Here is a 16,352-nt window from a genome sequence, read left to right on the forward strand (position 1 = left end):
GGAGCCTCTGCTCTGCATCATAATGCCATCAGCACAGCGGTTTCACAAAGAAATGAAGTAAAAGCCCTGTGGCCTGCACCGCTACTTCTGCTGCCGCTACATGTAAGTTTCTCATTCTCGGTGTGTTCCCAACAGGTTTTCAAGAATCGTGTCGACTGTTTGGTTGGACCTAAAAAAATGTCTGTACTCGCACTCAGCTGGTTGTTTTTATTTGTTGAATGTGTCGCAGTGTGGTGGTGATTCAGGCGAGCAACTTTCGAGCAAGTTTTTCTTGGATTTATTTTTATAATTTTTTTAGTCCAAAGTTTTGGTTAGTACCTGATGGTTTTCTTGCTCTTTGTGGTATTTAGTTGTTGTTTTGTGTATTTGTGTTACCAAAGGATAGGAGTGGGTGAGACCGACAAGAAAGAAAAGTAGTGTGCGGAGGAGGACACAATACTTTGGAGACTTGGTCTGCACTTTCTTCCCCAACTGTCTGTCAAATTAGTTCGCAGGGTCGTAGCAGCAATTTTACAGTTACCCATGGGAAAACGGCTACTTGTCCAAGTATGTGTTAGGTGCATTTCACTGCCGACAGTCTTTCTATTTAACATGCAGGTGCATCCCAAAAAATTACAATATCGTCGAATTTTGTTTATGTACGTATTTCAGTTTAAATCCATCCATCCATCCATCCATCCATCCATCCGTATTTCAGTTTAAATGTTAAACTCATTCATAATGTAGACACATTACACTTGGTGATATACCTCAAGAATTGATTTCTTATTTTTTTATAAAGTTCGACCACATTCAAAATTTCACCTTCTTAGGAAAGTAGGTATAGTGTAAGAACGACTAAAAAATGTTTAGATTCAGAAATGTTGTAGACCTACATAATTATAAAGAAGATTGTCATTTTAACCCTCCGACAAGTCCTTAAAAAAGACTCATTGGAGAGTTTATCTAAGCCTATTAACAGAAAGGTAAGTGGAAGCAAAATGTCTGATGGAAAAGAAAGCAACAAGTATTGAATTCAGTTTATTTGTTTAACACCTCTCCACAGAAAATGGCTTTTGATGACACAAAAAACAAACTGATCCAGTTCATATCCAGAAGAAACAAATTCGATATAATTCAAATGCAGGGATAGATTCAAATTCAGTCAAGGGTTTCTATTTATTAGATATTCCAGTCAATTTATATTGACAATTAATGACATGTTATTTATCAAAGCAAATGCAGCCAGTTGCATCAAATTATTCATTTTGCAGCATTCTCCCAATAAAGTGTGTGGAAATGGAGGACAGATGATTTTACTTGAGTAATTCACTTTCCCTGTGTTAAAACAGTCTTGAAGTAGATGGTGTCAGAAACATTTTACTTGGATGTTAATAGCTACCTTGGCTATCTTAGTTTGTCATGTCGAGCTACTATCTCCATCATGGATTTAACTTTTAACTAATTTGACTGCTAGATCTCCTTCTGCCACTGCTCACCCTTGGAAAACATAAGAGCTGGTAAATGCTAAGGAGCCTGTACCTAAGGAAATGTCACCTCTAGTAGAGGTTTTCTCTGACATGTATTTATAATCATTTCTATTTAAGATGGCTCTCACCCAATGTCGTATGTCTCATTCATCAGTGTAGTACAAGCATCTGCATTCTGTACAATATCTGGAGTTTTTAAAGAATTTTGTTGAAAAGGCTCATAGTTCTGGTTCAATGTATCAAAGCTATGTCCTGATTTATGTCATCCATCTTATAAAATTTTGAAAAAGACCTTCTATGAAAAAAGGCTCTTTCTTTTTCTTAGACTCTACTCAATTTTGCTTCCTTGAGTGGGCACAAATCTTCAGAAGTCCTTTTTTTCACATTACTGTGACATATTAACTTCAAATACAGTGACTTAAAACTCTTGCAAAGATGGTAAATCCCAATGTAAAATAAATTCAACATACAAAATATTTAATCAAGAAATGGCAGCCTACACATGGAGTCAAGTTTTCACTGTAACAATCCCTCAACTCCTGGACATTGTTCGGTGGAGCAGCTTCCATCAGATGCAATGGGTCAGATGGACCCAAAATTGCAACACAAATGCAAACGTATTTCACACAGAAGAACATGTGTGAAATACGTTATAATACAAACTAAATAAGCAAAACGTACCTCACTGCTTTCGCCAGGGGAATGTGATGCATATTTCCATCTGTACATGCTAGAACTAATCACCTCCAGTTTTTATAGTGCCCACCCTTCATGGCAATGGCTATTATCCATGAGGTAACAAAAAAGAAAACTTATTGGAAACCACAAAATAACCTACACAATTTAAAAAGCTCACTCTGTTTCAACACCTCAGCAGTATAGTACAAGAATACACAGGATTTCTTTATTAGGTAGATAAAAGATAATGTTTAAAAAATACATATTTTTTTTCATTTTATTAGTCTTATCACATTTTAAATTTTGCAAGAAAGTTAATTTTGTGTTTTAATTAGCTCTAAGCCTTCACTCTGTCATGAATATATATAGAATAAAAGTTTTTACTTTTTGAGTTGAATTACTGAAATCAATTTCTTTAATGATATTTTAATTTGTTGTGGTCTTAAAATTAAATGTTTAAGTTTTTCCTCTACGCTAGGAAATTATAATGTTCCATTGTAAGCTATACACTCAAGTAAAAAATATTTATTGACATTAAGTGGCAAGACCTCCACCTACAAGTAGTTTTGTATACCGGTAAAGAAATGAGCAAATTCATTACAGAATTTTAAAAATTATTTTTACTTTGAGGTGAGATGATGATTTTTCCTCATAGTCACTATTGAAATATTAGTCGACAATGACTAATATTCTAGTATGACTTATGTCGAATTGAATAGAAATGATCTTTGTCCCTGAGTGGGAACATTCAGGGTGTGTCGGTAGCAAAGTGTCAGGCAAATGTTTTATTGTAGTCCGGCAATATTTTGAGATCACCATTTGTTCTTATTTTTTTGTTGTTGCAATAATAAGGAATTCCTAATTGTCTGAAATGAGCTGGATAAAGCAGCAGTTACTTTCTCATTGTGTGCTTCTGTGGTTGAGGTTTTTCAAATCACTCAAGCATTGGATTGTAGAAGTGCTAACCTCTAGGTAGCGCGAACATCAGGTACTTGTAAGGTTGAAACCACTTCCTCTATTTGCTGTTGAAAACTTATTGCTCGCTATGATGTTGCTGATTGAAGGTTCACCAGAATTCCAGCTGCACACACAGACTGACAGATCAATCTCTGAGGTCTGCTTTGAGCCATTTAACAAGATGTAGTGTTTAAAAGTTTCAAATTTTCATGGTCTTCACAGCCACAGCTTATTATTTAAACATTATGAGGCTTAGCTTAATTTATTAGCTAGCTAATAACTGCAGCTGTCAAAAATACATTATTTACATAATTTATTTCACTGCATGGTTTGATAGTCTTGCTGCTAAGTAGATTGCTACTTACTGAAACAGTTGTAATCAACTGTGCTGATCTTTCAAGCAAATATCAGTAGAAAATATTGAGACGCTGCGTTTCCTGTGGCTGTAACTTCAAAAGATGCTTGAATGGAGGGCAAAAAAAGCACTGGAAAGTGTTGGACATGGTTTTAAAAGGGGATGATGTCTCAGTGGAAAAAGCAGGAGTATTTTCTTTGTACCCTTTTCAGCTTTTTATTGCTTTCCAAGTGTTTTGTGGCGATGGAAACAACACTAAATAGTGTTGAAATTGCAGAAAAAGGGAGAGAGAGGTTTTGCGCATGGTCTTAAAAATCTAAGAATGTGAATTTGGTGAGATTGGAAATGACCTAATTATCTGCATGTTTTCCAGGAATGATTTTCTGTGTTGACATCTGGCAAAATATTTGGTGACAGACTAAATCCTAACCTTTGCTATTTTCTGCTTGTGGAAAATTTTGTAACCAACTGAAGTGATTTGGATTGCATGATATCTATGTAAACCCAAATGAAAGTTAAGTCTCTGCAAGTCATTTACTGAGTTGTATGAAAAATAAAAGGCAAAATAATAAAGAAAAGTCTTTGTGGACAGTTATATCATAAAGCAATAACTTCCTATATTGCTTTATGATAAAAGCTAAAAATATCATCAGTGTGCTGTTAAGTGTGAGCAGGTTATGTATTGATCATTTAAAATATAATTCTTAGAAAGTTCATATTTCAAGTGTGAGGTTTATCAGGACTTGATCTAAAAAATGTTTTGGTCATAAAATTAGGCAAATTTAAATGAACAGCCCACATGTAGTTGCTGAACAAAAATTATGCCACCCTGCCAAAGCAACGAGTGAAAGCTGAACATTATGTTTGGAGTCTATCATTCTACAAGTTTAAAAATATTCAAGCCAGCTGCCAGGAGCGGAGTGAACGTCCCAGCGAGTTCACCCCGAGCAACTGGAAAATATCCAAGAGCTACATCTCAGACTCTCTGTTAGCATGTTAAAAGTTGAGGCACATGACAATTGGGGCAGGAAAAGACAGAAAAAACAATGACTTGTTCTGCATGGATGTCAGAAGAACAGTGTTTGGCTTCTTTTTTTCTTTAGGAAAAAAATGTTGCAGAACAGCTTGGGTGTGCATAGTTTAGTCTGAGCTAGCATCTAAAGAGGCTAATGCAGAAGATTATTACTTCAGGGTCTGGCTAGAAGAAGCACAACAAATAAGCAGAACATGTGAGAGAGGACTTGTAAAATTTTGTCACGTGCATTAGCACTGAAAACTGAAACCAAAGATATGTGTCAGACTAATTGTGCCGAAAGATGATTTCCTCCACTTCAGTTTAAAAAAAAAAATTAAATCTAAATAATTAATCACATTGACTACCAAGGAACATTTTTTGTGTTTCCCCTTTTATGTATTTTGTGTAAGGTTCACAGCAAGAACACTTTCAGTGAGCTGTGACAAAAGATTTGCATGTCTTTATGATTATGATTAATTAGTCTAACAAAGCAGAGCCAGAAACCTGCTGTTAGACATGAACTGTGTTGTCTTGTTGACTTTGTGAGATGGATGAGATTATTGATACTTACACTCTGTGGTTAATAAGATAAAATAAGTTGTGGCAATTGAAGCCTCATTATTTTGAAATGTCAAAAATATTGAGGGTATTTTGTCTGTCATGCTTCTTCGTCTTCTTTGAAACTTTGGTTAGAACAGTTGTAGCTTTTTTCCACTTTAACTTGAATAGAATTGACTGTTAAAAATTTCTAGAACGATTATTTAAACTTTCTATGATTACTTGACATTTTTGGTCTCGTCTATAAATCCTTCCAATTAAATTTTTTTTTCCTGTGTCATAGTCTTGCTATATTTGATTTGGTAACAATTGTACTTTGTATCATGGAAAGACAATTTAGTCTGCAGTATTGTTCAGTGAGTTCTCTGAGTATGTAATTAAAGGTCCTGTGTTTGATGCATGGGGTTGAAACAAGACACTGAAGACACTTAATGTAATTACAGATGGAGAGGCAGGTTGTGTCATCTGAGTCAGTACGTAGGCAGATGTAATTATAGAGGCCTTACTCTCAATCTTCACTACAGAAACAGATTGTTCAGACTCACTGTCTACTTCAACCAGGGTCATTTCTTTGGCCCACAACCACAGATTAGCCTCAGAAGTCTGAACTGACTGAAAGGCAACAAAAGGTCAGTCAGACAGAAATAAGATTCTATTTACAGAAAAAATGGCCACACCTCAAACTGTTATTTAAAGGAACATTTTGGTATGAATCTGTCAACTGTAAATGTTATCATTCTGGTCTTAAGTTTAGAGACACTCATCACCATCTTGAGTATCCTATTAATTTTGGACCTTTATTGACCTTACTTGAACAAGACATGCATTTGGTAAGGAGAAATAATAATATTTTAATACAACTTAAAAGCAAAATCCAGTATGTTTGATTTGGTGTATATTTTTTCTCATTCACACTTCGTCAAAATTCTAAATACAGCTCTAACCTGTGGTGAACCTCAAATGTCACCATTAATATCTGAAGGTAAGGTTTCTGAGCAAATTGCAACAGTACCACATGTTTTTTATGCACATTAGCAACCTTATAGCATAATTTGAGATAAATTTTAGATATTGATTTGGTTAGTTTCCTGGCACAGAACAGTTTTTTTTTTGTTTGTTTTTAATGTAGTCCAAATATCATCTTTGGGATGGAGGTTGGGAGGCATTTTGGAAGTTGGTTAGCTCTTTTTTTTTTTTTTTTTTTTTTTTTTTTTTAAATTTCAAAACTAGATTTTATTTGCTTTTGAGATCATTATCCTTTTGTATTGTCCAGACGGTCCCCATGCTTTAACCATTTATCTGTTGATAATGAAAATTAGAAAAACCTGGCACAGAGTTGCAGGTTCTGAAAAAACCTTTTAATCTTAAGGGACATTTTTTCGATTAAGTTATTAAAACTTGAACAATGTGCATTAACAAAATTGGGTGTTCAAACTTAAAAATGATTTTTGAACAACAACAAAAAAAGAAAGTAGTTTTGGGAGGTTTAGATGAAATTTTCTGAGTGATATAAGTCCCTCTTGTTTCCTCACATAAATGGTACATGTTTGTTTATATTTACAACAGACCAAACTAAGTAAAGGAATTTTGAATATTCATCTGATAAGTGATATCACTCTTCCTCTGTGCTGTTGCTGTTTTCCAGTTGATAACCTCAGGCCATAAGAGCAGCTGCTTTCTGTTCGCACATGAAAACCAAATGTGAAGGGCGTGCAATAAGAAAGGAAAAAAACAAGAAACACTGGAGCTGTGGTTTCTCAGCACAGGAAACCATGTGACCTCTAACTCGCTCTCCTCCATGTCAGGTCCACTAATTCTAAAATAACATACAGACTCTGACTCAGTTGATGGTCATTATGACGCCCCTCTTCTTTCAACTCTTTCTGATAGGTGTGGCTTTTACAGGCTTCTAAATACATGTGTTTTCTACTCTGAGAGGAAATTGGTTGTCTAACCAGCTGAAGTGAAAGCTTTCTGCAAGGAAAATTGAGTTGTTACTGCAGGATATGGAGTGACATGCCTCTTGTCTTTGAGGGACCTGCTTTGGCAGCAGATTAAGGTAAAGACAACTGGAATGAGATCACGACTGCACTGTCGGGCTGCATATTCAAGTTCTGCATTTAGCAGGACGGGGCTTATGCACCATTGCAAAGACCTTTGAACTTTCAGTTCTACCCAGAATAAAGAATCATGATGTGGACTTTGTCTAACTTGATCCCAAACCAAAATCAGTGAGTGGCCTGATTAAAACTGCTGAATGTGTAAGCCCTTGATCATTACCATTGATTTAAGGTATTAAAATGTTAACCTTAACTTTAGCTTTTAAAATGCCAGACATATCCCTGAATTTCCAATACAAAGTTTGAAATTACCTTTGGCTAACTGTCGAACTGCATAGTCCTCCATTATTTTGTTGACTTCTTATTTTTTTCAGTTTGTTCCCTATGGTTTTTGCTGAGCAGTCTAGGCATTATGCTTTGACAAAACTGTACAGCACTTTGCACAGGGCAGTTAGTAGTACTTCTAGAAGGAATTTATTCTCCTCTAAAGTCTGACCAATTATTGCTTCTTCAGGGAAGGAAAACCAAATCTTCCTGTTGAGTATTTACAATCACCCCCTTTGTCATAACAAAAATATTTAATTAGGTTTCCCTCTCCTTGGGGGGGAGATTTCACTAGTTTGTTGGCACTCTGTATGAAAAATGTTAAGCTCAGAGATTACTTTTTTCCTGCTAATTTTTATCCATCAATTACTGTTAAGAACCTTGCATTATATTGTTTTGAAGGTATGAAAGCTGGTTAACTTACAGTATAGGTATAAAAAACATAAGTTGCATGCAACAACTAAAAAAAAAAGGGGGACTTCAGTGGGAAAAGTTATTTTAACTTGCTTAATTTTAAATAAATAGGTTATGTAGGTGAGTGCTTCCCAACATGGACCAATAAGCACATGGGACCATGTTTATTTTAAATGCACGTTTTAGATGTTGCCCTTTTTTAAAACGCATAATCCTCTGGTTTGCTGAAGCAGAGAAACCTCTAAAACATGAAGGTAAGTGTGCCTTGAGGACCACCGTTGGGGAAACGCAGATGAAAAACTGTGTTTTCCAAAGTGTGGACAGAGCCTGAATCAGTTAAAGACTCGTCTAAAACAGTAATCAGTGGGTGCCTGATGGCGGTGATTAAGAAGTTCTACATTTCCCAGTTAGAGTGGAAATGGGAAGCTTTAACAAACATGACTGTGGTTGTATGTTTACCATTATGTGTTCTGACTTGAAGTTCTCGCTTAAATAAATGATGGTCTTTGTGGTTTAGGGTGGAGATGCTCGGTAATCAGTGTTACCGAGCACTTTAAGATGGGAAGTGGCTTTTCTTCTCTTTTATTTTTGTTGCTATTACTTATTCCATGTATATTGTTCATAAATAATCAGTTTAACCCTTCTAGAGCTGAAGTTGCAGACTAAGCTTTGAAGTTGGACATCCACCTCTAACTGTAACATTTTTAAAACTATTAGAGGATTAAATTTCACAAATGTAAACTCTTGCGAACATAACAAAGTTAGAGGCACACTGAAGTTAACAGCAGAGTGGAAGCTGAAACAGGAGTAGCTGAAACAAATCCAGATCTGATTGGTATTCACAGACCACGTTTGTCTGCAGGGAAACATTCCTGCTGGAGCAGAGCGAAGGTGATGTACAGGAGAAGAAGGAGGGGAGTTGGTGACTTCATTGTTCTCTAAAGATCAAGAACTTGGACTTTCCATGTATTTTCTAGTTTAACATTGTGGAACATGTTGTGTGTGTGTGTGTGTGTGTGTGTGTGTGTTGATATTAATGTATTGTTACAAACTCTTCTTTTGAATTACTATCTTGGGTTTTTATGAAATCATTTTGAATATTGTAAGAGTTTTACTATCTGGTTGAGCTCATGATGGATTTGACAAGTAGTTAAATTTTTACAAATTACTGCTTGAGATAATACTAAAAAGAGAATCCAATCAATTGTGTTTTTATTGGTCCGTTTGTCTTTTTCTCCTTCATAATTTGAGTCATAATAAAAAAATGTTCAAAGTTGTCAGAAATGTTAGTGAGAAATGTTTGAACATGAGTTCATCCTGTAATTTCTGATGTTTCACCATTCCTTTTTTTATATATATAAATAACCTCCTGAAGTCCATATAAGAGATATAGTTTGTGGAAAAATAGCTACATGATTTGGACAACATTTGGCACACACAATATATTGCAAATATATTGGACATCTGAACAAAAATGTGCCTCATTAATATTGCAAAGAGCTGTTGGGAATACAATATGTTTTGCAAGGAATTCACACTTTGCTTGCCAATAATATGTTCAGCCTATTGATTAGTCTCACTGATGAAATTACTTGGAGGTGATACAGATGATGGTGCCAAAGAGAGATTGTAGAGCGTGGGAAATGAGACATGTTGGAAACTGGTATATTATTGCTCCTGATATCACTTGTCACTACAAATGCAGCCCTATTAAATGTTAGTAAATCATCCATAGACAAGAGTTCCTAAGCTACTGATGTTTAACTGCAGCAGTCCAATAGCTAACCAAAGTGTTTGCCCAAATATAATTTGAAGATTATGTTCATATTTTTGTCTGTCTGCAACAGATCATGTACCCACTGTGTAGAAAGCAGCACTGGACTCAAGCTTAATGGAAATAAAAAAGAGAGGAGAGACGACTGTAAAGAGAAAAATGTCCAGATGACAACGACTATGCTGACATAGCTAAACGATTATCAGCTCATCAACACTTCCTTCCTCCTACTATCACCACCCCCATCGTCCGTCCGGCCATGTTGGTTAGGAGGAAGCTTTACGTCGTCGTGGCAATTGCTGCTGTTCTCCTCCTGATGCTCGCAAGCCACAGCATCCTGCCACTGTCAATAACCCAACTCAACAGCAGAGCCACAGCCTCCAGCAGGGACACTGGTAAGAATTGTACAAATGAGTCTCTGCAATGGTAACAATATCAGTTGTGTGTTCAGTATGAAATGTAATATGAAAGATTATCCCATTATTATATCAGTTAACTTGTTCTTGAAGCGTTGTATTATTAGAAGCCTTACCTTAGAAGTCCCCATCATGACTTAGTATCTGGGTGTGAGACTTTTTCATCCCACCATTGGTGGTATATTTTAATGTTGAACCATTGCTCTTACATCTTTCAGGCAGAGTCGAGTTGAAAAGTAGATGTGAAGTTGGGAGTAGCATTTTCTGTTTCCACAATACTAGAGTCATTTGTGCAAGGACAATGTTTTAGGACGTGACCAGTTGAGGAAGCTTCAAAAGTAGTTTGTTTGTGTGGTCATACAGCAGAATTGCCATGGTAATATATGTGGGGAGACTTGCAGTAGCTGTTCAGGGCATATGCACTAAAACTGGAAGTTTTATCTGGTCGTCTGAATGAAGAATACACTTCTGTCAATACTTCCGGGTTTTGAAGTGTTGTGTTTTTTTTATTTATTTATTTTTTGGTATCTTCTGAAAATGCGTCTACTGTCCAAGTCAGATTGGATTAGAAGGTTAGCAGGTAGTTTAAAATCTTTGCTGCTGTTTCTGGCTTTTGTAGATTGTGTTTGGTCATTGTTCTTCCTAATAAATTTAGGAATTTCTTCCTATTCCTTATGGAAAAGGAAAACATGAGGAGCAGTATGAACCTAGATTGAATTGGAGAATTTACCATTCTGTGTAAATCAGCTAGATGGTTTTACATGAAAATCCCAGTGGATGTTGTCCATTCTGATGTTTAGTTAAAACCCAGAGTCTGGATGCTTAAATGCAGTAAATTACAAGTAACTGAACAGATGTGCCTAGTAAAGTGTCTAAATGGGTCTGGCATCCTGTTATAAGCCAAAGGACCAAGAAGATCCACATTCAAGAGTCATACAGCTCAGACTCTGGTGAGGAGGAAAAGCTATGCAAGACTGAATGCTGTGGTGAATTATTGATGTCTTAGGATGAGAAGCTGTAAATGCTCTTTAACATAGTTGGTCCAGGTCAGATTTCATTAGCACAATACACTGGGATAAGACAGGAATCTCAGATGTTCGTATTCACAACATCTTATAGTCTGTTTTTCACAGAGATGTAAATCAGAGAGTTACCATTATGCATCATTTTCCTAAGTTTTTATTTTCAAACTTGTTTGCTTGCAGTGGTTAAACCAACAGTGGCCCCTGCTGTCCTGTCTCATCCCGCTCTTCCTCCCAGTACCATCTCCCCTGAGGCTGATGTAGAAGAAGAGGAGGAGAAGAAGGAAGACAATAAAAAGAAAGTCGAGAAGCACCCTGAAGATAACTTAAAGTACCTAAAGTAATTTTGTAACTAGGCATGTCACAATAAATCAATTAATCTCATGATAAATTAATAAGCTCAATAATTTTCATTTGCCTAATTTGTTTTTCTCTTTTTTTGTCTCTCTTTCTTCCAAAAACTGGATGATATAATTCTACATTCTGGTGCTTTGGTCTCTACAAGCCCTGTTTTGCTTACCAACTTCATCATTTTATTTGTTGAAGTTGTTTTGTTTGTTTTATTTTTTATGTAACATGTTTTTCTGTTTTAAATGTTAATTAGAAATGAATGTTTACTGATCATTAGGAGGGTGTACTTGCATTATTATGCCATTACCACCACATTACCTAAAAATGGTCTCAAAACAACAATATTAGTGTTTATCGTAATAACTTCTGTGACAATTTATTATTGAGGAAAATTCATAGTGACAGGACTTTTTGTAGAGGCTGTGTGTCCTTTAATTCTCTGTCAGTTCCTGCATGACTCTCTGTATCATCCTCTTTCAGGCCATGCAGTTGCTCAGATGGTTGTATTTCAGACCCCAAGGGGTCTATCTGGTTCAGCGGACGCTACAACCCCGAACAGCAACCTATCCTACATGCCAAGAACAACAACTTTGACCCTGATTCACTTGCATGGTGGCTGGTGAGGAGAAATTCTAGTTGAATCTTTGTGGATGTTACTATTCTGAGTTAAATGTTTCATAAATTAATTTGCATGTGTGAGGTTTGACTTAACCACCTGAACAGTTTCCTGTTTTGTTCAGTGTGCCTTCTAGCTTATCCTGTGGATGCTTCATCATTAAAATAACTTGTTGTGTGTAGGCTGGAAAAGTCTGTAAATTGATAAACACAAGAAAGTTTGTTTAATCATAGCTGTAGAATTACTATTTGCTCAAATATATAGATTAAGTAACTCACAAAATTCTTCAAATATGAAGTTTGAATAATATCAGCAATTATGGAAAGTCAGCTTTCATGTAGCTGTTTTCAGTATGTGGATGAAGAGGAACAACAGTCTAATTTATCTTAGAAGTTCTTGCACACGGCAAAACAGATGTAAAAAAAAATGACAGGCTGGTATTAAAAAAGAAAATGAATGCAATAACAGTGCATAAAGTTTTGTAAAAATCTAAAGCAGTCCTAAAAATGTTTCTGGTTTCCTGTTATGGAAGCTGATATCTGCAGTGTGTTAATGGAGACAAATGTTTTCAGTCTTTTTCCTGCATTTATAGATTAAGTCTTGCTGCAGATACCATTAGTAGATTAAAAGGAGGAGGAGGGTAGTACCAAAGCTGCTAACATCATTACTCAGGTTTACAGAATGCAGTCTGTGGCAGAAACATAACTGGAAGAGGTTCACAGCAAAAAGTCCTTACAGTATTTTATTTTTTCTTGTATTACTGTACATTCACTGTTTGTTTTCTTACAGCAGTCTGTAACCATTATATTCCTACTTTCTGGTCCTAAATTATTTACTACAGTTCTATTTTTTTCTACAGGGTCTTCAGCGGTCTGGTAATGACCAGAGTTTAGAGGAAGTGATGGAAAAAATGTTCCAGGTAATTTCCCCTCCCACTGTGGACACCAGGCCAGTACACACACGTTGCCGTAAATGTGCAGTTGTTGGCAACTCGGGCAACCTGCGGGGGTCCGGGCTCGGCAAATTAATCGACTCGCACAGCTTCATAATTCGGTTTGTATGGCCAAGGTTGCACACAGATAAATGTAAATATACGGCCTCGGTTCCTCAGTAGTCTTACTTCTGCTTCCTGCTTAGAATGAACTAAGGCAGTGACTCGAGGTTTTGAGAAGGATGTTGGGAACAGGACGACACATCACTTCCTGTACCCAGAGAGTGCTGTGGATGTGGAACATGGAGTCAACCTCGTCCTGTTGCCATTCAAGCTGAGGGACCTGGAGTGGCTGACCAGTGCGTTGTCAACCGGCCATATCAGAATGTAAGACATTTAAATCATATTTTATAAGTTTGATTTATAATTTTCATACTTTTATTTTCGTTCAGTTTGATTTATAGCTTACAGCTAAATAAAACCTCAAATTAAGTTTCTAGGAAAACTGGAACATTAAAAAGTGAAAATAATATATTTTTATTACAGAAATATTGGGTTTGCTTAACGTTTTACAGTTTATTCTCTCAATACTCCATTTTGTTTTCTACCATACTTTGTCCTCCAGCTGAACTTCCCATTAATGTTGCAGCATGGCTCCGTTGATTGATAACTTCCTTGTGGAGGGTGTTGATGAACAGCTGTCAAGTCAGCAGTCAAAAGGCAATAAAATAGCGAAAGCACAAAACTGTTCATAGTTATTCCATGTTTACTTTAAGCAACATTCTGTGGACTAATGGCACGGTGATATAAATTGTAATTGTAAAACAGCATAATCTACTGCAGTAAAATATACAGCACAAAGTATCATGGCCATAATATTTCTACAATAAACTATTTTTGTATTTGTCTTGGTTAATTAGTTATTATGCACTGTATGGACTTTAATGCCCCTTGACTTACTTTTAGAGCTCCTACTTAAACTTAAATTTATAAATGTCTGTAAAACCCATGCTATTTATTTCAGTGTTGACTAAAGGATATTTCTGAAATCCTGGTCTGTCAAGTGCCTTATATGCACAATAACTCTAATATTTTGTTCCTATTCTGAGATTCATTTGAGCTTTTAAAAGCTCAATTAACCTTCTTTGTGATTTAAAGCTCTCTTCTGTATTTAAGGGATTAAGTTGTAGCACATGAAGTATGGAAGAGTTTTTATAGAAGGTCTCACAATTGATTTCGCAAATCGACCGAATAAATCATGTGAGCAGAACTACTGCAAGAGGCATTTGGACATAAAATGACCGTAACCAGACTGACATGTTAAGATATGATAGCTTGTTATAAATTAATTTATCTGCTAATGGAAGTAGTACTTTTCCATCAATGTTAATGAATCACTGACTTAAAACAAACTCCTGTCTCGCTGAAAAGTTACTTTTAAGCTCATTTTATCATATTTCTAGTGTACAAAGATATTTGCACAAGAAATGGTGTAAAGCTATCATTCAGCTCCAGCTATAAATCTTTAAGTTTTTACAATATTTTTAAAAATAGAAATTAGATAAACTTTGAATTTAATGTTGTTCTCATAAACCACATAATGTTTTATCAAACCACATTATGTTTGATCTACACAATGTGGTATAGACTATATACCTTAATTCTTTGTAAAGTTTAGATAAATATTCTGCATAAAGCAGTTGACAAATCAAATAGTTTTTGTTATCCATCAGCAAGGTCCATTTTTAAACCATCATCTTGGCAGAATGGACACAGATCATTTAAACTAATTGGATCGCTGGTATGGACCCAACTTTTAGGCACAAACCCAACATTTTCAACAATGCTGATGTCTGAGCCTATTCCAAATTAAACACCCAGCAGAATTGTGCCAGAATCTTGATGATGGACACAAAGTATTTGGTTTCTTTTCAACTTGCTAAGCAATATGCATCGTATATGATTGAGGTTAGACAATTTAGACATGCTGTAAAAAATACAGATGTTATACATCATGTAATCATTCTGCCCTGGAAAAAGAAAAAATAAAATTATTTAAAACTCCAATATATTGTTTTTCATGCCCGGGACGAGTGCATGTAAATTTCTGACCAGAATTATTCATTTGATTTTAAACATTTAAATACATAAATTGATAAAAGTAACTTAATGTTCACACAACCACTAATTGTGTTTCAGGACTTACATGAGGGTCAAAGACAGAGTGGGGGCTGATAAAGACAAGGTAAATAAACACTGAATTTCAGAATTTTTTCTTTTCTTTTCTCATTGATAATATATTTTGACCTGCCAGAGATGCTACTATGCAGGGAATTCAACAAAGCTGACTCCACCAAACCTCAATTCTCCACTTGGATAAGAGTTTTATCTTTTACCATTTTATCTTTGCAACATAACCAAGCTTAAATTTCAATATCCCTCCCTCATCTATTGTCATGCAATATGGACCTTGACCAAAATAATGAGATCTAGAACTCAACCTCAGAGCTAGGTTGAGGAGCTGAAAGAAGAATTGGTGCTTCAGTAAAGGACTCAGTAAAGGTGGATCGGCCATCTGATTAGAATTGCTGTCTGGCACCTCCCTTTGCAAATATTCTGGACATGTGCCACTGAGGGAAGACTCCAAGGAAGAACCAGAACTCAATGGAGGGACTCTTTATCCTGTCTAGGCCTGGGAATGCATTGAAATTCCCCAGAATGAGCCGGAGAATGTCGTGGGGGAGATAGATATCTGATGGATGCCTTCCTGGGTCAGTTACCTACACAACCCAATCTCAGATAAGTGGGAGACTATGGGTGGCTTTAACATGAGGCACAACAAAGTAGAAAAAAGCACAGGTTCGGATTTGGTCCTGCTCCTAAAAGTTAGTTTTATTCCATATATTCTGTAATACAGTTCATCACTGTATTCATTAATACAGTGATGAACTGTGGCATCAATACAGTGATGCCACAGCTCAGTTCAATATAAGTTTACAAGAACTGCTCTGTCTTCACTGCTACAGAGGGCAACAGTGAAGAGACAATCAGTTTATCTAGTTTTTTTTGTTTGTTTTTTCTTGGCCAGTCAGTTCTTATCATTGAAACCCTGTGTTTATGTAGGTTCTGGTGGTGAATCCAGTCTTCTTTAAGTATGTCCATGATCACTGGACAGAGCATCACGGTCGCTATCCGTCCACCGGCATGCTGGCAATCATCTTTGCTCTGCACACATGTGACCAGGTAGGAAGAAAGCACAGCTATACGTTTACTTAATTTCACATATAAATGCTGGTTTATGTTCAGATTATATTTTATATCAGTCAAACCAAAGCCCAATCTTTTCTCAGATAAACTACAAACATTTTCAGTTGGTGTGAGATGCTTTAAACTGAGTTTTTTTTTCCTTTCC

The 16,352-nt window shown here is 36.0% G+C and overlaps 1 protein-coding gene across 1 annotated transcript in view; it reads left to right on the forward strand.

Moving 5' to 3' along the window:
* The window catches only part of st3gal8 (ST3 beta-galactoside alpha-2,3-sialyltransferase 8), a 21,388-nt gene continuing 5,036 nt past the window's right edge, over positions 1-16,352 (forward strand). Inside the window, exons 1-8 of the mRNA XM_032549157.1 lie at positions 1-102; positions 9,678-9,999; positions 11,226-11,382; positions 11,874-12,012; positions 12,869-13,068; positions 13,154-13,327; positions 15,140-15,185; positions 16,064-16,183. Of these exons, the coding sequence (XP_032405048.1) occupies positions 9,864-9,999; positions 11,226-11,382; positions 11,874-12,012; positions 12,869-13,068; positions 13,154-13,327; positions 15,140-15,185; positions 16,064-16,183 (972 nt within the window). The 5' untranslated portion in view covers positions 1-102; positions 9,678-9,863. The remainder of the gene's footprint in view (positions 103-9,677; positions 10,000-11,225; positions 11,383-11,873; positions 12,013-12,868; positions 13,069-13,153; positions 13,328-15,139; positions 15,186-16,063; positions 16,184-16,352) is intronic.

The sequence above is a fragment of the Xiphophorus hellerii genome, chromosome 20, assembly GCF_003331165.1.
Source record: "Xiphophorus hellerii strain 12219 chromosome 20, Xiphophorus_hellerii-4.1, whole genome shotgun sequence".
Lineage (NCBI taxonomy): Eukaryota > Metazoa > Chordata > Actinopteri > Cyprinodontiformes > Poeciliidae > Xiphophorus > Xiphophorus hellerii.